The sequence below is a fragment of the Meles meles genome, chromosome 17 (assembly GCF_922984935.1).
Source record: "Meles meles chromosome 17, mMelMel3.1 paternal haplotype, whole genome shotgun sequence".
NCBI lineage: Eukaryota > Metazoa > Chordata > Mammalia > Carnivora > Mustelidae > Meles > Meles meles.
The window spans coordinates 49608553-49632642 of record NC_060082.1 but is presented as its reverse complement, the minus strand read 5'-3'; the positions used below and the strand labels follow the sequence as shown (position 1 = coordinate 49632642).

Here is a 24090-nt window from a genome sequence, read left to right as displayed (position 1 = left end):
TAGCCCCTAAACATGCCCCCCCCCCACCGCTTTCTCTAGCTCTGTCTTCATTAACGCAAGTTAAGGCCCTTCCGGTTACGCACCCCGAGCATCAACCACTTTCTTACTGATTTTCTCAGCTTTGAAACTTCCCGTCAGATCTGTCCTCCACACTGTGATTTCTCTGACCACACTTAGAACTAGAGGAAATGATGCCTAAGCTTTTTAGGATTTGACCAGCGTCCTCCATGATCGGGTGGTTCCCTGCTGACTCTCTAGCCAAGCTGTCCCTTGCTTTGGTCTTATTGCTCCTGTAACCAATACGATGTCAACTTCCACCGCCTCCCACTCTCACATCTCTCTTCTCAATGCCTTTGTTTGTGCTGGTGTCTCTGCTACATCTTCCCCGACGTTGTTAACTCCTACTCATCACTTAAAACCCACTGCAAGCATCCACTATTTAGGATGTCTTTTCGGATGCCCTCTTTAGACTGGGTCCCTCCTGGCTCTTCCATTTTTCTATCTATCTCTGCTCCATTTTTTTTTTAAACTCACTTTGTGTCTGTTTCCTCCAACAGGCCCAGCAACCTGGGTGTCAGAACTGCAAGCTCTTTACCTTTATGTGTCTCCTACCTTGCACAGTGCTCCTGGCACGTAGTACTGTTAGTTCACTGGGGCTGAATGAGTAAAAGAGAGATCCATGCGGTACTCCTCGTGTGCACTTAGCCCAGCCTTCCCAAATCAAGATAAAGATACAGGATGCTAGGTTCAATTTGAAAATCACATACATGACAAATAACGTTTTAGTATGAGTCTGTCCTAACTACTACAGAGGACATACTTATGCCCCCAAAGTATGCTGTTATTCATTATTTATCTGAAATTAACATTTAACTGAGATTCCGGTAACCTTAATCTAGAGAAAAAATGAGCTCGCACCCAGAGTAGTTGACCCAGTGCAGAAGTTCAACTGAGCTTGACATCACTTGCCCTAGGGTTTTGTGCGGACTGTGCCTTGTGTCTCCGAGTGGCTTATGGGTGCATAGCTCATAATTCTCACGAGTGCTGGCTTTGCCGTAACACTGTGCTGGCCGCCATTACCTACATGCATGTTTTCCTTTGCATGGCAAGGACATTTAATCTATCCATACATACATACGTGCATACGTACACATGCAATCCAGACAGATGGTCAGAGTGTATTTGTGTAGCGTCTCATGACATTTCATGTGGCTGGATGGTGCGTTTCTCTCGAAAAGGAATATTACACACAGAGCTAGTGGTGTGTACCTTCTTAAAGTCTATAACACCCTGGATGTGGCTTTTAGGTTTTGTTAGAGAGTTATGACTGGACAGTGACTCGCTGTTGACATTCCTGCCGAGGCCAAGATGCCCCAGAACTGATGCCCTGAAGGTTGAGCGTGGCTTAGAGAAGGACTTCGTACTGTCTCTGGTTTAATGAGGTTGTTTACTTAGCATGTCCACTATTAAAGTGTCAGATGACTGAAGTGTTATTTTGATTGAAGGACTTTTTTTTTTTTTTTTCAAGTTAGAAACACCCAAGTTGTTAACAGTTTATGTTTTCAGAAAGTGAAAGAGTATCTTTCTCCATGACTGGAAACAGGATTGAAATATGGCACATTTCATCTCTCACGTTGTTTTTCTCCCGTCCTCCTTGTGCCAGAATGGATAATTATGGAAATTCCTCAGCTAGGACAGTCGAGCAGAGTTTTAGATATTTACCCCATAGGAGTCAGACATGTTCTCTCAGAAAGTAGATTCTAATGGCAGAGAGATTGCCGCCCTACCCCCACCCATAAAAAAAAAAAATCCTGAAACATTTTTGTGGCCTCGGTATCATGATCTTGTCAGTAAAACGATGGTCTCTGATTAAATCCAGATTGAGCTGTTTCCTGTTAGCGTGCTCACCCAGAGGGCAGGCTCAGCCCTCCATGTATTCCTCTCCGAGTCTGGGATATTAAACACTTGTCTGCCAAGGCTCTCCTCCTGCCTCCCCCACTTTCCTTTTAAACTAGAATTCGAAGGTATTGAGATACTACACACAAAAAAGATCCTAAAGTCTCTTAAAAGGTTTCTGTAGCTAGAGAATATTTTGCTGCAAAAATTAAACGAAAATTCTAGCTTCTTCAGCGTGAACCATATAGCAGATTTGTATTTTCTGTTTCACTTTTGTATAATTTTATTTCCATGTAATTCCAGGAATAGGTAGATAATTTCAAAATTTTTGTTTCACAAGAATGTACTACGTGAGGGTTGGTAAATTTGAACTCGTCTCCAAGAACCTTCCCCCCTGCTCTAGCAAGTTGATATTAGGATGCTTAGCAAATGGGCAGAACGTGACAGGAAGCGAGGGCTCTGATACCTTAACACACATCGTGAATTTTTGTGAGAATGATTGTAGGCACCAGAGCAGTTCCCGTACCTAGAGAATAATTTTTAACATCCAAATAGTCAAAGTATTTTATGAGCTGTTCTGTTAGCTCCAACATGGTTCTCCCTAATGCACAGATGTGAACACTGAGGAACAAACACCATCACCAGGAGGTATGGGGGGCAGGCACGCATATGGAGATTTTTTTCCCCCCAGAGGAAAAGGAGGACTAAAGGAAGCGACTGGGTTAATGAATAACAGGACTCCATTCCCAAGGGAGAGCCTTGGCTTCCTGCCAAATCTGCTTTCTGGCAGGAAAGGGGACCCCCTTCATCAGGTCCCTTGACAAGTATTTTTCTCAGTGTTTGAATTTTTGGCCACAACAGTGCTCAGGGAAAAATTAGTTCTTTTAAGTCGTTTTTACTTTCAAGAAGAACAGATTTAAAGCAGAATTTGCGTGGTGAGTAAAATAAGAACCCTCAAATTACAAGATTGTTTGGTAAGGAAACAGTGTCACAAGGTAAGGAAGCTTGATTTAGAATTAGAGCTTGAATATCCCTGGAGGATGAGAAGCCATTCTTCTCATGGTTGTTGTTAACATTTGACATAGAAGCACGTTTTTTAACTACTTTTTAATATCATCAGGCTGATCATTTTTCTGGAACCGGATTGTTTGAAGTGACAAAGTAAAACATAGAAAACGTCCGTGCATTTTGGTATTAAGGAAGAGGTCAAACGGATAGGGATATTGGAAGATCAAAATTGACCTTGTATTTTATCATGTCTTTTTTTTTTTGTAAGTGAAAAGTAGCAAAAGTGAAATATAGTTTAAATGCATCACAGTGATTTACTTAGCTAACGTTTTTCAAAGTAGGTTCATTCTGATGGTCTGCAAGATGCTAAGACGACACAGGGAAGTGCATTTGAAGGGATCACGTATCATATCCTTCTCTTAGAGTTTCATAACACATTAGCATGTTAAAGACCAATTCTGCAGTAAAGAAATGTGCTTGACTTTGTTTTACTCTGGAGTTCCCAAACTTGGCCACAGGACCTTTTGTTTTAGAACTTGTGTTTACAGCACCCATGTCGGGCAATACTGTACTAACCAGTAAAAAAAGTAATTATTAGACATTTGAAGCCATATACCCTTTCCACTTATTGTTTCTGCCTAAAGTGGACTGTCACTCCTGGGAGGACAGACGGATACTATTAGGCCCGTTTTGAAACTACATGTAGAGTGATAAAGGATCATTACTAGGCCATGATCTGAGTCAGCAGGCCAAAGAGGCTTATAGACATTTCGGTATTTTGCCTGACCAGATCCCGCTCCTTCGTAAAGTAAAAGTATCCTCCGAGAAGGAAATAAAGAAAATCATCCACCATGGAAGGTGGGTCTTACTGTTCATTCCCACTAGCATTTAGACATCATGACGTTGAGCTACCTTCCCTCTTTTCTGAGAGTAATAGCTACTGCTTTGGTCCTACTGGATGTAGTCTTGCCAGCTAATTTCCTTCAGTGGTTGAACATGGGACAGGCCAGGTGAAGAAAAAGAAAATGTGCAGCCTTGTGAGCGCAGGCTTATTATCATTTAGAGATCTGTTCTTTGCTTCTCTTCCTCGATGTTCACATGGCTGGCTATTTCAGTTTAGAAAAATCTAACATGCCACGATTTAAACTCACCATTGAGGAAAACGGCCTGGCGATTGTTTGCCGCATCGGCTCTCACTTATGATTTATTTTGGAAAAAGATCCTCTCGGTAGGTCATCTTCGTGCCCGTGAAGGACACGTTAAGCTGAAAATTGCATCTCTATAGAATTTGTGAGGCAGAGATTTATGGCAGGAGGTAATGCACATTCTTTATTGTTCTTTCGTTTAATTCTCTTCCCTCAGACTCCATTTTAAGCTTTGCATATCTTATCCATAATCACTTGTTATGTTTTATGTTTCCCAAGGGGCGGTCATACCTGCCAGTACTATCCGCAGCGTCATTCTTGTGTGATAGCTACTTCTCAGGAGCCCATGTCCTTTGTTGTTGGGCACAAATCTGCAGAAGGCAGGGGTCATACACCCACGCACCCGTTCCTCTACTCCCCAGAGATGAGCTCAGGGCTCCTTGGTCTAGCCACTTCCTGGTCAGTTCTGCTGACTGCTGATGACATTTCAATGTCATCATTCAGGAAGGCTGTTGTTCTTGTGGGCTGAAGAATATCAGACCATGATCAGATCTCCAGAGATTTCCATGGAGGACACACTCCGACCATGGCTGGTCTTTCAGCCCAGTAACACGATGTCCACTGGCTCACGCCAGTCCTGAAAATCTAACAGTCGCCTCTTCCAAAGCCAGTGTGCGTCATTCCCCGCACACCACTGTAGGAGCTGCCTGTAAGAACGAGCTTGACAACTCACCGTGGAACAATTCAAAGGAAATGATCGAAGAACTTCCGCTGAGCTTGATTCTGGGCTCACGGGAAACATCCTTGGCCAGTTTAGCCCAGCAGTCAGGTTCTTGATAGGGGATCGAGGAGAAGCAAGTGTAACCACCATGAAGTAAAGTAGCGCGCCCCCCCCCCGCCCCCAGCCCACCCCCCACCACCTCACTCTACCACACTCCCAGGTGGGAGAACTGCCTTCCATGGCTCGTCGGGAAATGACATAAGAGCAAGGAAAACGTGACAGGCTACGTTTCAGCAGTCTCCGCGTTTTGGGTTTTACTTTGGGGAGCTGTTTCGCCTGATCCTCATCATGAATTTATTGTACAGGTTGAAGGGGACCAGCTGCCTCCAGGACATACCGTCAGTCAGTATGAAACCTGTAAGATCAGGACCATCAAAGCTGGAACCTTGGAGAAGCTGGTGGAGAACCTGCTGACGGCTTTTGGGGACAATGACTTTACCTACATCAGCATCTTTCTGTCAACGTACAGAGGCTTTGCCTCCACTAAAGAGGTGCTCGAGCTGCTGCTGGACAGGTAAGACTCCAGCGGAGTTTGCGAGGGGAGAGAAACAGTGGGGGAGGGAGGGCGTGCGTTTCAGATTCCCGTACACTCAGAATGCGGAGTGGGATGCGTGAGGAAGGATTACCTGGAAGGAACAACTTCTGGAACAAGTGGCACGGAGGCTGTTGAGCCATTTTATGGTTTATTTCTGGTAAAAATACCTTATAAAAAATCTATAAAATATTTAGGAGTATATGCTATAAATCTAGGTTCGGTTGCCTATGGATTTCAGTTTCTATTTTCTCCATATGTTCATAATTTTGTATTATTCTAGTAAATGATCAGTCACCAGGAATCTTACTGGGTTGTTTGGAGAATTAAATATGCTAATATAGGGGTGCCCGGGTGGCTCAGTGGGTTGAAACCTCTGCCTTTGGCTCAGGTCATGATCCCAGGGTCCTGGGATTCAGCCCCGCATCGGGCTGTCTGCTCTGTGGGGAGCCTGCTTCCCTTCCTCTCTCTCTGCCTGCCTCTCTGCCTACTTGTCTGTCAAATAAATAAAATCTTTAAAAAAATGCTAATATATGTGAAGTGTGGAGTTCAGCATTAAGCCCGTAGGAAGAAGCTGATGGTGGCGATACTGTTAACAGTCACTGTGCATCGACTGCTCTGCGGACAGGCACAGAGATACTGTCCTCGGTTTATGTTGTCAAGTCCCATGATACATATGGCAGAGCAGGGTGTACTGTAATTCACACACTGATAATTCTATTTCCCCCCTCATTTTGGCTTTATTTATAATTAAGCTTGACCTTTTAATATATTATTGTTAAACTGACTTGATATTGGGAAGAAGAAAGCCATCTCTCAGACAATTGTTCTAGACACATGAGAGCTCTCATCTAAATCCTTACATTTTGGGGTTTCCTGCCTAAGAAAGAAAATGTGATAGGACGTTTTTGTTAAGAGTAGTTGAATGCTGACTTTTAGCTAGGTTTTTAAAACATTTTGGAAGTATTATACGCTCATGTGCTCATAGAAGGGTATAAAAAGGAAATATTCATGTTTTCTCATATTGCTACGTTGTCCCAAATATCTTTTATTAGAAAAAAATTGTAGAAGTAGAAAGAAAAAAATTAAATAGACCATAATCTAGTTAGGCAGATAACACGTATTAACATTTTAAGAACAGAGGTAATAGAGGCCCTTGGGTGACTCAGTCAGTAAGCGTCTGCCTTTGGCTCAGTCCTGGGATCAAGCCCCACATCAGGCTCCCTGCTCAGCGGGGAGCCTGCATCTCCCTCTTCCTCTGTGTCTCTCCCTCTGTTCATTCTCTCTCTTGCTATCTCTGTCACTCTCTCTCAAATAAATAAAATCTTTTAAAAAATAGAAGTATCAGGGCGCCTGGGTGGCTCAGTGGGTTAAGCCTCTGCCTTCAGTTCAGGTCGTGGTCCCAGGGTCCTGGGATCGAGCCCCACGTTGGGTTCTCTGCTCCACAGGGAGCCTGCTTCCTCCTCTCTCTCTCTGCCTGCCTCTCTGACTACTTGTGACCTCCATCTGTCAAATAAATAAATAAAATCTTTAAAAAAAAAATAGAAGTATCCCATATATAGTGAAAAGTTCAAACAATTCAGAAAATGATGAAAGTAAACATTTTCTTTTTTTTTTTTTATTTAAAGATTTTTATTTATTCATTTGACAGAGAGATCACAAGTAGGCAGAGAGGCAGGCAGAGAGAGAGGAAGGGAAGCAGGCTCCCTGCGGGGCAGAGAGCCCGATGCGGGGCTCGATCCCAGGACCCTGAGACCATGACCTGAGCTGAAGGCAGCGGCTTAATCCACTGAGCCACCCAGGCGCCCCGAAAGTAAACATTTTCTTTTCCCCCAAGTCCCATTCCTTCTAGGTAATCACTGTCTACCTTTCCTTTTGTATTCTTCCCCAATTTTTCTGGACATATATACATATATATACACATACACATACACGTATATAAATATATATATAATATTTGTTCATATTTGATATTTGTCAAAAATATATTTTCTATATGATACAGATAGAATCATAGTACACAGTCTGTTCTGCAACTTTCTTTTTTTTTTTTTTTTACTTATCTGTCTTGAAGATTTTTTTTTTTAAAGATTTACTTATTTTATTCAGGAGAGAGCACAAGTCAGGAGAGGGGCAGAGGAAGAGGGAGAGAGAATCTCAAAGAGACTCCCCCTCTGAGCCCAGAGACTAATGTAGGGCTCGATCTCATGACCCCGAGATCATGACCTGAGCCAAAACCTCGCGAGTCCGACACTCAAATCACTGAGCCACCCAGGTGGCTTAGAGATTTTTTGTTCATTAAGAGAATAAACATATGTGAGAAGCTTAGGATACTGGCTATTGAAAGCTCAAGAAATGTAAGATACCGTTATCTCAGAATCACATATAGATGGATTTACCTATTCTTTTTAGTGGCCGTATAGTATTTATGGAATAGATTATTCTGTGGGTGGGCAGTTAAGGTCTCTCTAGTTTTTTAGTTTGTTTTTAAATTCTTTGAACACTGCAAAGAGTGTTTTTGAATATATATCTTTGAGAATTCTGTAAGATAATTTCGTAGAAGAGTGATCAATGGGGCAAAATATATAAACATTTTGAAGTGTGAAAGGTATTGCAAAGTCCCCCTCCAGAAAGGTGTATCAACCACGCTTCTGTCACAGAGAATGAGAGTTGCCTGTTCCTTCGCTTTCCCCACACCCTTGTGAACTGTGGATGTTTTCACCGCTGTCATTGAAACCATCTCTGTCATGATCTGTCCATTGAAAAATAGCTCATTGCTTTTAACTTTATGTTTCTTACGTTTGTGACTGAGGTTTAGCATCTTTAAAACATTTACTGGGCATTTGTGTTTTCTGTTTATGTCTGTTCATATCCTTTTCTTATTTTTGTTTTGAACTATTGTCATCTAATTATTGATCATCTAAGTGTAATTCTTTAATATTATGAAATTAGGTTTTTGCCTATCGTGTGTTAGACATATTTTTCCTAATTTGTCCCTTGGTTTTATTTATTTATTCATTTATTTATTTAAGAGAGAGAGAGAGGGCACGAGTGGAGGGAGTGGGGAGCAGGGAGGTGAGGAGAGGGAGAAGCAAGCGGGTTCCCTGCTGAGTAGGGAGCTAAATGCGTAGCTAGATCCCAGGATCCCAGGATCAATACCTGAGCCGAAGGCAGGTGCTTAACTGACTGAGCTACCCAGGCACCCCTGTCCCTGGTTTTAAAAGTTCTTTATTATAAAATATTTGTAAATGGAGTCAGGCAATAAAACTTATAAATAAACTTAACACATTTATTTATCAAAGGGAAAAAAAAAAGTTCTTTCTTAATGGGTCACCTGGGTGGCTCAGTTGGTTGGGTGTCAGACTCTTGGTTCTCAGAGTCTGCTTAAGTTTCTCTCTCCATTGCCCCTCCATCTCACACTCACTCACATGCGCTCTCTCTCTCTCAACTAAATAAATATTAAAAAAATAAAAGTTGTTTATTAATATTTTTCATGGAGACATTTAAAGCAATTTTTTGGGCGGTCATATCTATCAGTCTTAAGTAAGGCCTGTGATATTAAAGTTCTATTCCAGTGTGATTAAAGTTATTATAACTGAGTTTTTCTCAAGATATTTTCCTCATCGGTGCAAGGCAGAGTGACATCATTTGGATCGACAGTTATCATATGTTCATATTCAGGAACATTGACAAAATGTCTGTCTGTCCTTGTTATGTGTTGATCTGGATATGATAACTCAGGACTTCAGCAGAGATAGAAAGTTCTGTAGTTTTTTACATGGCAGCACTTACAATGTTAAGCCTGGTGTATGAATCTGTGGGATTAGTGAGTCATATCTTTCATGGTTTGTTTGCTTGGGTAGTATCTCACACCTATAAATAGAACTTGGAGAATTATGTGAATTTTCTCCTGGTTATTTCATGTGTATATAAAGAATGCAGTATATGGAGTATACAGTTGGCCAGCAGTGTGGGGAAATAGGTCAGCACTTCAAAAACTCCTACAAAGTTTCCTTTGGAATAGGCAACCTCTTCTACTTACGGGGTAGCTGCACTGATAATAGGCCACAGATGTCTGCAGTCCGTAAAGGAACGCACATGAATTCCAGCTGTTCATCATGAATAGTGGACGTAGACACAGGAACTAGCGTGTTTAGTCTGTGACTCACATATATCCAGCTTTTATTTGATGATTTTTGAAATCTTCTCTTTGTTCTATTATAGGAGATACCCAATTTTGGATTTTTAAAAGATTAACCGGATAACAGTTACTAAGTAACACAAGCAGCATGAATTCAGATTTATAATTTGAATTCAGAATTCAAATTCAGTTTACTTCAAATTATCATTTAAGGTGTAACTGAACAAAAGAGTTAAGATTTATCTTGACCTGCGTGGCTAGGCCATGGGTTGGCCTTAAATTTCATCTCATAGTCCTATCCTTTGCTTGCTTCTGAAATGAGTGGAATCAGCAAGCGCTCAATACCTCGAAAATACCCAGTACTCTGCAAAACAGCATTTGTATGAAACAGAAATATAAGACTTGGTTGGTTCTCACCCTTGTGAATTTACTGTGAAGCCATTGGTACTTAACCTCCAGGGTCACTCACTCACTTGCAATACTTTCTTACATAATTTGTATTCACAATTTCATATTCTTTTTTTTTAGAGAGGACCCTTCAAATTCCATATGCTCTGTAAAAACCTGGATCTACCCCCGAGAACTTAATATTTTACTGCAAAAGATAAGGCTTATCCTCATAAAACAAGTAGGCAACCACTTAAGATGGTGTAAAAATCAAACTCCAACATGTTCTGTAGAAGTTTGGAGAAGTAAATCTCATTCATTTTACTGCTTCTGTGAAAATCTGATTTGTCCATGTGTATACAAACTTCGACGTGAATATTTCTTTCTCCCCATTTCCTGCTCACTTAGATCGTGTGACCAGATGTTAATCTTTGTTTAATTTTAACCAAAATGCAGATACTGTGGAAGACGGGGTCCTTAAATTGGTTGCTGGGAGTTTTAATGTCTGTAATTGGGAGGTAAGCAATTAAATTGCACAAACTTACCTTCTCTGAAGATAAATTTGACACACTCTTTTCTTGTTAGTAAATCGTGGTCGGGTTGTTTGTGAGTCTCTGATGTAACCTTTTTATGATTTCTCTTGGTTTCTTAATAGTAGATTGCTTATCTTTTGTGAAATCAGCACTGAGAAGTTATTATAGGATGTGCTAATCCTAACCAGTCAAGAATGGATGGAAGGCAGATGCCACAGTCTTTATTTATCCCGAGGGGAAAGCTTATTTTTTTTTTTTTTTTTGTTTTTTGTTGTTGGGGAAAGCTTATTTGAAGTCAAGCTTTGATTTTCCTTAAGATTTCCAATCCTGTGGCTTTTCTCGTATGTAACTTTAGGTGGTTAAAAAAAATCTTTTTTATAGGTTTTTTTTCATTCTGCTAATATGAGTCTTTGTGATTGACCAATAGAGAGTGGTTTGAATTCATATATAGTAAATCCATGTGTTTGCTTTTTCTCTTGCTTGGGCTTATCAGCAGTTTGCCAGGAATCCTGTTTTCTGTGCTTGTCACCATGGCTCAGTTAATTCTAGGGCTCATTGGCTTCCTTTTAACCTAAGAGAAAGTTTCGAATTGTGGCTCAGCTATTTGTGTTAATGTTTTGAGATTTTATTTTCTCTAACTCCAAACATACATGCCACTTAAACATACATTCTTCCCACCATACCGTTAAAAAAAAGGTAAGGGAGTTAGGTCCCACGGAAAATACCCAATCTCAAATGTAGGGAGAAAGCTACCTCAACTGGTGATCCTCACGGAAGACCATGAAATGTTTATACCCATACCTAGACTTTTCTTTAGACACCTGTCCTGTTAGCTACTTTGGGGCCACTTCCTGAGCAATCTCTGATCTGTATCTCTCATATCAGAAGTAATCAGAATGCCAGGGACAAGCAGAATAGGGGTGAATGTGTCTCCAGAAACTTCTGCTTAGCCACTGTTGGCACCCAATTCACAGTTTGGAAAGGACTGAGCACATGTGAACTACCCCTTGATTTCCAGTGAACTCTCCCAGTGGAGGCCTTTTGGAGTGGATAAAGGTTAAAGGCATCCATAAACATTATACTTCAAGATCAGTCTGATTTGAATTTGCTTGCTTAGGTCACAGAGACGACACTACTTCTGAGGGTCTTTCAACTTATCTCTTCTTTTCATGTTTCCTTGCCATGCATTTACACAGCCTTCATCTCAGTTTATCTGTCATTGCATTACCTCCATGTTTATGGATAAGAAAACTGAGACTCAAAGACATTGAATCAGTAACTAGCAGAGCTGGAATTAAAACCTACCTCTTTCTGAGTTGGAATCTTTTCCCAAGCATACCGTATTACTTCCCATGATCTGTTAATGCCATTTTAAAAAGAAAGGATGATTTGGGGATTCCCCCTCGGCTCTACTCAGTTGACTTTCCCTGGAAGCTACATTACTCCCTTCACATGGTTGTGAGCAGTTCACTTGGACATCAATATTCCCGTGTGTTCGTCTTTTCAAATAGTTACGAGATGTTTAATATGTACTGTAGAAAGTGCCTTGTATATAATGGTGGACAAACTGGTCATGACTCCTGTGCTCTTCATATTTAATGGCTAGTGGGGGGAAAGTAACATTAAATTCCTATACAAATAAATGCATATAATCAGACTTTGTACAATCCTTGGGGTATAAGAGCTAGATATTTGGGGACTGGGTATTACCCAAAAAAACTGGATATTGGCCAGAGATGTAGGGGATTGAATAGGCCATGGACCATCGAGGTCACTCTTGGGTCTGTGTGTCTAGAGTGTTTCTGTTTATTTGATGTGCTCAGGTCAGATCCACTGACCTGACTCTACTGCTTCCCAATGAGGACCCTTCTTGAAGGACAGGGGTATAGTAAATGAGAAAACTTGGGAGGATTTATGCAAATATATTATCACTATGGAGATAGTAATCTTCTGACACCTGGAGTAGTAACAGCTGGAGTAGTAACGATGTAAAAGATGCTGTTCCAATAACCAGCAAGAATGGAGCTGACCTTGCTGAGTGCAGAGAAGAGTCGATCAAATGTAAAGCTTGCAAAATAAGTCAGAGAAAGACAAATACCATTCGATTTCACTCATGTGCGAAATTTAAGAAACAAACAGGGAGAAAGTGAGAGAGACAAATCAAAATACAGGCTTAATTGGAGAGAAAAACTGATAGTCACCAGAGGGTAGGGGGTGGGGGGACGGGTGAACTAGGTGGTGGGGGTTAAGGGTTGCACTTGTGATGAGCACTGGCTGTTGTAGGGAAGTGTTGAATCACTATATTGTACGTCCGAGACTGACACAACATTGTGTGTTAACTACCTGGCATTAAAAACTTAATATAAAGCTTGAAAACATTTCATTAATTCCATAGATTTTGTCATAAGTACAAATATGCTTTTGTTTCCTTTCAGAGTTTTAGGATATTTAATGGGAAAAGCAGTTTTTTTGGTCTCTCTTTTCGTCAGGGAATTCATGTAATGCATAGAGTGTAATGGTTCAGAGCATGAACTCAGAAGTAAGAAAATGAATTTGATTCCAGTTTTGCACTTCTTACTTGCTGTGCAACATTGGGCAAGTTACTTTATCTTAGTAGCTTCAGTTTCTGTGCCTATAACATTAGAGTGAAAAATAACCCTAATACTTACAGAGTTATTATGAGGTTTAAGCTGGATGGTACAAAGTTCTTAGTATAGTGGTTGGAGTGTTTAAGAAATTGCCGTCAGGGGGCACCTGGGTGGCTCAGTGGGTTAAAGCCTCTGCCTTCAGCTTTGGTCATGATCCCAGGGTCCTGGGATCGAGCCCCGAATTGGTCTCTCTGCTCAGCAGGAAGCCTGCTTTCCGCCCCCTCTCTGCCTGCCTCTCTGTCTACCTCTCTGTCTACTTGTGATCTCTGTCTGTCAAATAAATAAATAAAATCTTAAAAAAAAAATAAAGAAATTGCCATCAGTTTTTCTTTCTTCATGGAACTTTCTACTATTGGAAATTCCCTTTTTTATTTATCTTGCTTATTTCTTGACTGTCTCCATGCCTCTCCTGTTCACAGCTGTGTCCTTAGGAATGGTATCAGCCGTTGGTTCTTAGGAACTATCTGTGCAATGGCTAAATAATGGTTTATGTATTATTCATGCCTATTATGAGCACTCGCATTGAAAGGTACAACCATGAACATTACCGAGCGTCTGCCTCCATTTGGTGGGACAGACAAGTAAATCTAAAGACTTGTACCATTACTGTCAAGGCAGTGAGGGTTCAATATGTACTTTAAAAAGAGAGACTTTTTTAAAAATAGAATTTAAGGTTCGTAGCAGAATTGTGGAAAGTACCGAGAGTTCCCACATACCTCCTGCTCACTATCAACATCCCACATAGAGTGGTACATTTGTTACAGTTATAATGACAGACATGTCATTATCACCCCAAAGTCCATAGTTAAATTGGGGCTCACACTTGGTGGTATACATTCTATGTGTTTGGACAAATGTATAATGACGTGCATCCATTATTATAGCATTATACAGAACAGTTCCACTGCCCTAAAAATCCTCTGTGCTCTGTCTATTCATCCTTCCCTCTTCCCACCCCAACCCCTGGAAATCACTGATTTTTTTTTACTGCACCCATAGTTTTGCCTTTTCCAGAATGTCACATCGTTGGGATCGTGCAATATGTAACCTTTCCAGATTAGGTTCTTTCACTTAGTAACATGCAATTAAGGCTCCCCTGTGTCTTTTCATGACTTAGTAGCTCTTTTCTTTTTAGTGCCAAATAATATTCCATTGTCTGAATATGTCACAGTTTACTTATTCATCCACTAAAGGGCATCTTTGTTGTTTTTACGTTTTGGCAATTAAATAATAAAATAAAATGAAAGTGCTGTAAATATCCATCTGTACGTTTTTGTGTGGACCTAAGTTTTCAACTTCTTTGGGTGAATTTATCAGGGAGCAAAAATGCTGGATCATGGGGGAAGAGTATATTTAGATTTGTAAGAGACTACTGAACTGTCTTTTAGAGACAGAAAGATGCATTCCCACTAGCATTCAACAAGAGTTCCTGTTGCTCCACATCGTTGTCAGCATTTGGTATTGTCAATGTTTTGGATTTAGGCCATTCTGATAGGTGTGTAATGGTATCTCACTGTATTTTAGATTTGCAGTTCCATAATGACATATGATGCTAAAAATCTTCTCATGTGCTTATTTCTCACCTGTCTATCTTCTTTGCCAATATATCTATTTAGGTCTTCTGCCCATTTTAAAAAATTGTGTTGTTTTCATATTGTTGAGTTTTAAGAGTTCTTCGTATATTTTGGATAACAGTCCTTTATCAGATCTGAGTTTTGCAAATGTTTTCTCCAAGTCTTTGGCTTGTCTTCTCATTTCTTAACATTATCTTTTGCAGTGCAGTACTTTTTAAAATTTTAATGAGGTCCAGCTTATCATTATTTTCTTTCATGATTTGTGCCTTTGCTGTTGTATTTGAAAGGACATTGTTGAGGCACCTGGCTGCCTCAGTCAGTGGAGCATGCAACTCTTGATTAGGGATTGTGGGTTTGAGCCCCACATTGGGTACAGAGATTACTTACAAATAAATATGGAGGACATTAAGAGAAGGAAAGGATAAGTGAATTGAGGGAAATCGGAGGGGGAGATGAACCATAAGAGACCGGACTCTGAGAAACAAACTGAGGGTTTTGGAAGGGAGAGAGGTGGGGGGTTGGGTGAGCCTGGTGGTGGGTACTAAGGAGGGCACGTATTGCATGGAGCACTGGGTGTGGTGCATAAACAATGAATCTTGGAACACTGAAAAAATAAAATAAAATAAAACAAATAAAATCTTTAAAAAAAAAGAAATAAAAGGACATTGTTATACCCAAGATTATCTAAGTTTTCTACTATGTTATTGTCTAGAAGTTTTATAGTGTCATGTTTTACATTTAGGTCTGTGACCCATTTTGAGTTGATTGTTGTGAAAGGTGTAAGGTCGTGTCTAGATTCATTTTTTTTGCATGTGAATATGCAGTTGTTCTATCACTCATCATTTGTTGAAGAGACTATCTTTGCTCCATTGTATTGCTTTTGCTCCTTTGTTGAAGATCAGTTAACTGTATTCATGTGAATCTGTTTTTGGTAGATAGATCTGCTCTATTGGATTTATTCCAAGTATACAAAACTGGTTCAACATTTGAAAATCAGTTCATATAATCTGCTCTATTGATCTCTTTGTCTGTTTTTACCAATACCATATAGTTTTGATTATTATAGCTTTATACAGTAAGTCTTGAAGTCAGGTAGCATCAATCTTATGACTTTGTTCTCTTTCAAAATTGAGTTGGTTATTCTGGGTCTTTTGCCTCTCCAAATAAACTTTAAAATCCATTTGTCAATATCCACAGAATAACTTGCTAGGATTTTGGTTGAGAGTGCATTGAATTTATAGATCAAGTTGGGAAGAACTGACATTTTGACAGTGTTGAGTCTTCCTATCCGTGAACATGGAACATTTCTCTTTTAGTTCTTCTTTGATATATTTTATAAGGGTTTTGTAGTTTAGCTCATATAAATCTTTTACATTTTTTTTAGATTTATACATAATATTTTATTTTGGGGAAGGTGCTAATGTGAAGGGTTTATGTGTTTTTAATTTCAAATTCCACTTGTTCATTGCTAGTATATATGAAAGCAATTAACTTTTGTATGTTAACCTTGTATTCTGTAATCTTACTATAATCACTTATTAGTTCCCAGAGATTTTGGTTGATTTTTTTTTTCAGATTTTCCATAGATAATTATGTTATCTGCAAAGATAGTTTTATTTCCTTCTTCCCAATCTGTGTACCTTTTATTTCCTTTTCTTGTTTTTTATTTTTGCTTTTTGTATTAGCTAGGATTTCCAGAACAACGTTTAAATGCAGTGGTGAGAGGGGACATCTTGCCTTGTTCCTGATGTGAGTGGGAAAGCTTTGAGTTTCTCATTGTTAAGTATGATGTTACCTGTAGATTTTTTGTAGATATTATTTATCAAGTTGAGGAAATTTTTTCCTTATTCCTGGTCTGTTGAGAGTTTTATCATGAATGAGTGATTTTTTTGTCATCTACTTTTTCTGTATCTATTGATTTGATCATGTGATTTTTCTTCATTAACTCTTGATGTTATAGGTTACATGAACTGATTTTCAAATGTTGAACCACGTTTGTATACTTAGAATAAATCTAATTTGGTTATGGTATTAATTCTTTTTTATTTTTTACATTGTTGGATTTGTTTTTTTCTTTTGAGATTTTTTGCATCTATATTCATGAGAGATGTTGGTCTGTAGTTTTCTTCTAATGTCTTTGTCTGATTTTGGTATTAGGTTATTACTTGCCTTATAGAATGAATTAGGAAGTAGTCCCTTTGATCCTATCTTCTGAAAGACATTGTAGAGAATCAGTATAATTTCTTCCTTAAATGTTTGGTATAACTTACCAAGGAACCCATCTGGACCTGGTATTTCTGTTTCAGAAGGTTATTGATTATTGATTCAATTTCTTTAACAAATACAGGTTTATTCAAGTTCTCTATTTATTCTTGTGTGAGTTTCATGTAGATATGAATTTTTGACCTATATCATATTCCTTCTCTCTAAGGAACTTTTTTTTTTAAATTTCTTTATTTATTTGACAGAGAGAGAGAGATCACAAGTAGGCAGAGACAGGCAGAGAGAGAGGAGGAAGCAGGCTCCCCGTGGAGCAGAGAGCCCGATGCGGGGCTCAATCCCAGGACCCTGAGATCATGACCCGAGCCGAAGGCAGCGGCTTAATCCACTGAGCCACCCAGGCGCCCCATAAACCTACCGTGTTTTGATTGGAAACGGAAAACAACGGATGGAGGAGACCCATAGGTGGTCATGCTATGTGGCACTTGGATTTGTTTTCAGCCAAGGGGGAGATTTGGAGCCTCTGGTCTTTCATGACCTCTCCACAAAGAAGACTGACACAAAGGCTACGAGTTGTTTGCATCTTGTTTGTATCCATGTGTCCCTATGCATTTCCCATCTGAGATGTTTTCTCTCCCTCTGGACGCTCTTGCTAACATCCATTTGTAAAGGAACTCCTTGCTTCATAACTGAGTTGAAAGGAGGCACCTGAACTGATGCCCAACCCACTGACTTCCAGCGGCTGAAAAGCAACTACAGACAAAGCCTATTTTGCAGAATGAGATGAAGGCGGAGGCAGGCAGAGGCCAAACGGGAAAAGAAAAGAACGGAAAAGCTCTAAGGAACTTTTTAAAACCTTTCTTGCAAGGCAGGTCTACTGACTAAAAATTCCCTTGATTTTTGTTTTTGCTCATTTGAGAAAATCTTTATTTCTCCTTCGCTTTTGAAGGATAGTTTCAAAGAGTACAGAATTTCAGGTTGGTAGGTTTTTCTCTCAACATTTTAGGTATTTTACTTCACTCTCTTCATGTTTGCATAGCTTCTGAGAAGAACTTGGATATAATTCTGATTTTTGCTCCGTTACAGGAGCAAGAACAAGGTGTTTTTATTTTGTTTTGTTTGCTGTGATTTTTCCAAGATTTTTTCTCTGTTTTGATTTTCTGAAGTTTGAACATGTGCCTAGGTATAGTCTTTTGGGCATTTACCTCTCTTGATGTTCTCTGAGCTTCTTGAATTTGTGGTTTTGTCTCTGACATTAATTTGGGGAAATTATCATTCATTTCTTCTTCATTAGTCCTTTAGATATTGTTTCTGTTTCCTTTCTTCTGATACTCCCATTACACATATGTTATACCTTTTATAATGGTCCCATAATGCTTGATATTCTATTCTTTTGGAGGAGGATTTTTTAAAATTTGTTTTTGTGTTTTGTATTTGTTTATTTGCTTCTCAGTTTTGGAAGTATCTATTTTCATATTCTCAAATGTAGAGATTCTTTCTCTACAGAATCTACTAATGGGTCCCTAAAAGGCATTCTTCATTTCTGTTACAATGTTTTTGATTTCTAGCATTCCTTTCTTTTTCTTTATTTCCATTTCTCTGCTTACATTATCTATCCTTGTATGTTGTCTACTTTTTCCCTTCAGTTCCCTAAGAAGCTAATCATAGTTTTAAAATATCCCTAATCTGATATTTCTGCTCTGATTCTGGTTCTGATGCTTGTTCAGTCTCTTCACAGTGTGTTTAGTTTTTTTTGTTTTGCTTTCTTTCTTGCCTTTTAATATGCATTGTAATATTTTCATGAAAGGTGGATATGGTGTACCCAGTAAAAGGAAATTGGTCTTTCATAGGGTACTTGAAATGTAGGGGAAGGGAAGCTTTCTGTAACCCTATGATTAGGTTTCACCCTAATGGTGAACATCTGCCCCTGGACTGAGCTTCACCAGTTCTTAGTTGTTTTTTTTCTCCCCTCCCTCTCTTAGTGAAAGGATAGCAAGGGGGGCTTCAAGATGGGTATTTCCCTTCCCCCACGTGGAAGGCTAGAAAGCGTAGAGCAGACATTTTCCTTTCCCTGGGTAGATTAGGGTCTGGTAAAATAGTTTGTCTTGAGAACAGGTGTTCTTAAGAAGAACAGAATACTTGGTGTATTTCAAGATGGTTCCTTTTCACCTTCCCTTGCTAGAAGTACCAAGAGACTTTATTTTTAAAGATTTTATTAATTTATTTATGTAAGACGTTTTAAAGAAAGATTTTATTTATTTATTTGAGAGATAGTGTGAGCATGAGAGAGGGGGCAAATGGGGAGAGAGAGGCAGACTCCCCACTGAGCAGGGATCCTAACATGGGGCTTGATCCCAAGATCCCAAGATCATCACCTGAACTGAAGCCGGACACCTAACTGACTGAGCCACCCAGGTGCCCCTGTACCCGGAGATTTTTCTCTGATACTTACTGTGGGAACCTGGTCAGTCTCCTGGAGGTAAAACTCAAAAAAGTGTGGCAGTACATCTGCGACTGGGTCCCCCTATAGTGTATCTTTCTTAGTTGTGTCCACACGGAACCACCAGCTATTCAGTAATTACATTTCAGGTTTTCCTACTCTGGCACTGGTCCATGGAATGTCTGCTCTGATAAGTTGTGATTCTTTTTATCTGCCTGTCTGTCTCTTCAGTTATGAAGAACAGTGGTTTGCCCATGACCTCACTTTTCTAATGGATCTAAGAATAGTTGTTCATTTTTCAGTTTAGTCAGCTTTTCACTTGTTGTTCGGATGGAGTGGCTACTTGTAAGCTCCTTACGTGCTGGACTGGAGACTGGAAGTTCTTTTCTGCCCATTCTTTATTCATGTTGTTCAGTTTCTTACTATTGAATTTTGGGAGTTTTTGTATATTTTGGATAATAAATCTTTATCATATATGTCTTTGAACAATATTTTTTCTACCTCTCTATGGCTTTCTTCTTATTTTCTTGAGCAAATGTACACTTCGAAGAAAAATCTTTTTGGCCCCTGGGAACTGTGAGGTGGTCAAAGTAAAACACCTTTCAAAAGCTCGTAACACAAATACATTCAGCTCTCCAGTCCCTTCTTAGCATGAGGAGCTAGGTAAGCATTTTGAGATTTTTTTGAGATGTTAAACCTCATTTTAAAATAATTTTTTCACTTAGTTCTGGAACAGAACTATGCACTTGCCCAGTAGTCCTAAATTTGTGCTTCCATGCAGTGCTCACGAGTTTCCATTACTTCCTTCTCTCTCTCTTTTTTTTTTTTTTTAAGATTTTATTTATTTATTTGACAGAGAGAGATCACAAGTAGGCAGAGAGGCAGGCAGAGAGAGAGGAGGAAGCAGGCTCCCCACGGAGCAGAGAGCCCGATGTGGGGCTCGATCCCAGGACCCTGAGATCATGACCTGAGCCGAAGGCAGCGGCTTAATCCACTGAGCCACCCAGGCGCCCCTCTCTCTCTTTTTTTTAAGATTTTATTTATTTATTTGACAGACAGAGATCCTAAGTAGGCAGAGAGGCAGGCAGAGAGAGAGGGGAAACAGACTCGCGCTGAGCAGAGGGCCTGACGCGGGGCTCGATCCCAGGACCTGGCATCATGACCTGAGATGAAGGCAGAGGGTTTAACCCACTGAGCCACCCAGGCACCCCACTTCCTTCTCTTTTAGTGGGAGGCAGAGTCTCTAATATCTTCTTTCTGCTCTTTCAGATGTGAGGTCAGAGAGTTATGAACAGAGAGCTCTTGGGAGCAGATACTGGAATCCAACTTCCTTAGACTAGGGCTCCACAGCATCTTACAGCAGTAATCCTAAGTCAACTCCACTTGCTGGTCTCTTACGGCAGTAACACGGGTATTAAATGTTACTATTGAACTCATAATGTGATTTTTCCTATACTTTGGCTTCTTCTGAAAGTTTTTGTATCTAACTTCCATCACTTACATAGGAAAGTTTGTCAAAATAGTGCCGTACCATTCTCTTCATTTATTTTAGTAACTCCCCTCTCCAGCTCACCATAAAATCAAGAGGAAACAAACAGAATGGTTCACTTATTGAGGCTTTTGTTCTAGAATCCATGAGAAAGTTGAAATTTATTGGTCAGTTGGCTCCAGGATGCTCATCCCGTTCATATAGTGGGAAAGCTTTCAGGAAATCCCAACATTTCTTTGTTTCCTTTTCTAGCTTAAAATACAGACATACTGGATATCCCCCTACGGTGAGAATTTCTTAGAAATGAAAGCCATTTCTAAGATTTGTATTAAATCAGATGAGTTTAAATAGATTTTCTCTAGTATTGAGTGTTGATGACCCCATAGGCAAGAAAACCCTTGGATGGTATAGGTGTTATGGGTTTAGGAAAAAAAAAAAAAAGGCAATTTGTTGAAAGACACCTTGGACTCATATCTGATTTACTGTGACTATTTGGAAGATAAAAATATTTGCTGATAGAAGAGAGGATTATGACAAGGGCCATGAGAATCTTTTGGTTTCAGTGCTTCTGACATTGAAAAGAGCACAAAATTTTTATAAGGCATGTCCTTCACGAAAGGTCCCATGCTCTTGCTGGTTCACGCTTTATCAGGTGGAAGAAAACAGTTTAGCTCATAAAATGATAAAAGATACAACATTTACAATAACTTACATAACTATCCATGGCAGACAGTATAATGCCCCCTGGAATATGAATAATCGGGTTCCAGGCAGAGCAGAATTAAGGTTGCTGATTAGCTGACCTTAAACTAAGGAGATTATCTTGGATTATCTGAGTAGATTCAGTGGAATCACAAGGGTCCTTAAAAGTGAAAGGTGGAGGGGCACCTGCATGGCCCAGTGGGTTAAGCGTCTGCCTTCAGCTAAGCTCAGGTCATGATCCCAGGGTCCTGGGATCGAGCCCCTCCTCGGGCTCCTTGCTCAGCGGGGAGACCTGCTTCTTCAACTCTTTCTCTGCCTGCTGCCTTTCCCCTGCAAGTGCACTCTCTCTCTCTCACTGTCTCTCTGTCTAATAAATAAATAAAATCTTTAATTAAAAAAAGTGAATGGTGGAGACAAAAAAAATCAGAAAAAAGAGGTGAGGACGGAAACAGAATCAGAGAGATGACGTGCGGCTGGCTTTGAAGCTGGAAGAAGGGGACAATAGGCCAAGTATGGGCAGCCTCTAGAAGCTAGAAAAGGCAATTAAATGGATTAACTGCTGGAGCCTCTAGAACGGAACACAGTCCTGCTCATACCATGTATTGGACTTCTGACTTACGCAACTATAAAATAATAAATTTGTGTTGTTTAAGCCACTGAGTCTGTGGTCATTTGTTATGGCAGCAATAGAAAACGGATACAACATCGGTAAAATTTTAGGCTGCTCCAGGAAGCTGAAGGTCAGGTGTTCATTCACCTTCACCTTTGTTCTGGACAGAACATCATGCCCTGAGGAGCCATGGCTCACAGGCAGAAGCAGACTCCCAGGAAACAAAGGGCTTAGCCTCAACAAGACAAACACTGTCCCTCTTTTCTCTCTGTGTCTACACCAGTGCTTGAGGTTAACCAGAACAATTTCATTTGGTACTGTTTTAGAATTACACCCAGCCATAATCACTTGAGGGAAAATGAAAATAAGTTCTCTTCCATGCTGGGTTGGCAGTCTTTGTAAATCCTTTTTTTTTGCCAAATGGACCCAACTTCTGTGGGAATTCTCTGTGGGAACATGTGGTGACTGTAGGACCCTAGCTTTCTGGGGCTCTTGGTGATGGTGCTGTTAAGTGAAGGGATGCTGTTGAAGACTTCACCTCTAGTCATAACCAGGCTAGCTCTCTTTTCTTGACATGAGATAAAAGTGTTTCTGTGAAGTAGCTTTCCTCTCCTTCCTTTCTTCCTTTTCCTTCCTTCCTCCCTCCCTCCCCTCCTCCTCTCTCTCTCATTTTTTTTTAAAGATTTTATTTATTTATTTGAGAGAGAGAGAGAGCATGAGAAGGGGGAGGGTTAGAGGGAGAAGCAGACTCCCTGCTGAGCAGGGAGCCGGATATGGGACTCAATTCTGGGACTCCAGGATCATGACCTGAGCCGAAGGCAGTTGCGTAACCAACTGAACCACCCAGGTGCCCACTCTCTCTCTCTTTCTCTCTCCTTCCTTCCTTCTTCCCATTTGACAAAGGGAGAGAGGACGTGCAGTTATCCTTCTTTTGTAGAAAAGAATACCAAATTGCTCAGCAGGGTTTTTTGTTTCATTTTGTTTTAATGTGCATTTGTTTGGAAACCACTAAACAAAACTAACAAAAACTGAAAGGCAAGGTACATATATCCTGAACAGTAACTGGAATGTGTTCCAGTGTTCATTTCAGCCTTGATACTCTAAAGAAGTTCTTTTTTTTTTATGTTGTGTTAGTCACCATGCAGTATGTCATTAGTTTTTGATGTAGTGTTCCATGATTCATTGTTTGTGTGTAACACCCAGTGCTCCATGCAATATGGGCTCTCCTTAATACCCATCACCAGGCTCACCCATCCCCCACCCCCTCCCTTCCAAAACACTCAGTTTGTTTCTTGGGGTCCATAGTCTGTCATGGTTTATCTCCCCTTCCAAGTCCCCTCCCTTCATTTTTCTCTTCCTTCTCCTAATGTCCTCCATGTTATTCCATATGTTCCACAAATAAGTGAAACCGTATGATAACTTTCTCTGCTTGTCTTATTTCACTCAGCATAATCTCCTCCAGCCCCTAAAGAAGTGGTCTTGACTGTTTTCCAGCAGGTGGAGGGAGGGATTGATCACAAGCCTCTTTAGGAGTTTGCTAGAAACTATGGATCAGCCATACAGAAAAAAAGCACATCATCAAATTTTTCATACTGGTTAGGGATTCCCAGCCTTCTGTAGGTTCATCCAAGGACCCTCCAGGGACAGGCTTTCTAGCATGGACGATGGGACATGACATATAGGTGGACGTTATGAGTTAGAGGAGGGGACTCCTCCTACCTTGTATCATGATGAAGCAGGTAAGTATGGTTCTTTGAAGTTAAATTCATTAAAGTAAATTAAATGGTCTTAAAAAGGCATGTCTAAATCTTTCGAAGTAAAAAGGACTGTTTTTGAGATAGTTTTAGTTGATCTTTCCACTTTCCTATCTTACTACTTTTCTTACCTATCTTACCACTTTTCTCTCACTTGACATTTGCCTTTTTTTACACACACACGCGTTTTTTACACAGGTGCGTATCTGTGTGCAGGAGAGAATTTAGCC

The 24090-nt window shown here is 40.1% G+C and overlaps 1 protein-coding gene across 4 annotated transcripts in view; it reads left to right on the top strand.

Annotated features, from left to right (window-relative positions):
- Window positions 1-24090, top strand: part of RGL1 (ral guanine nucleotide dissociation stimulator like 1) — a 161618-nt gene that overhangs the window by 70900 nt on the left and 66628 nt on the right. For all 4 annotated transcript variants that reach the window (XM_045982966.1, XM_045982964.1, XM_045982967.1 and 1 more), the window contains one exon: window positions 5136-5344. In XM_045982966.1, the coding sequence (XP_045838922.1) occupies window positions 5136-5344 (209 nt within the window). The remainder of the gene's footprint in view (window positions 1-5135; window positions 5345-24090) is intronic.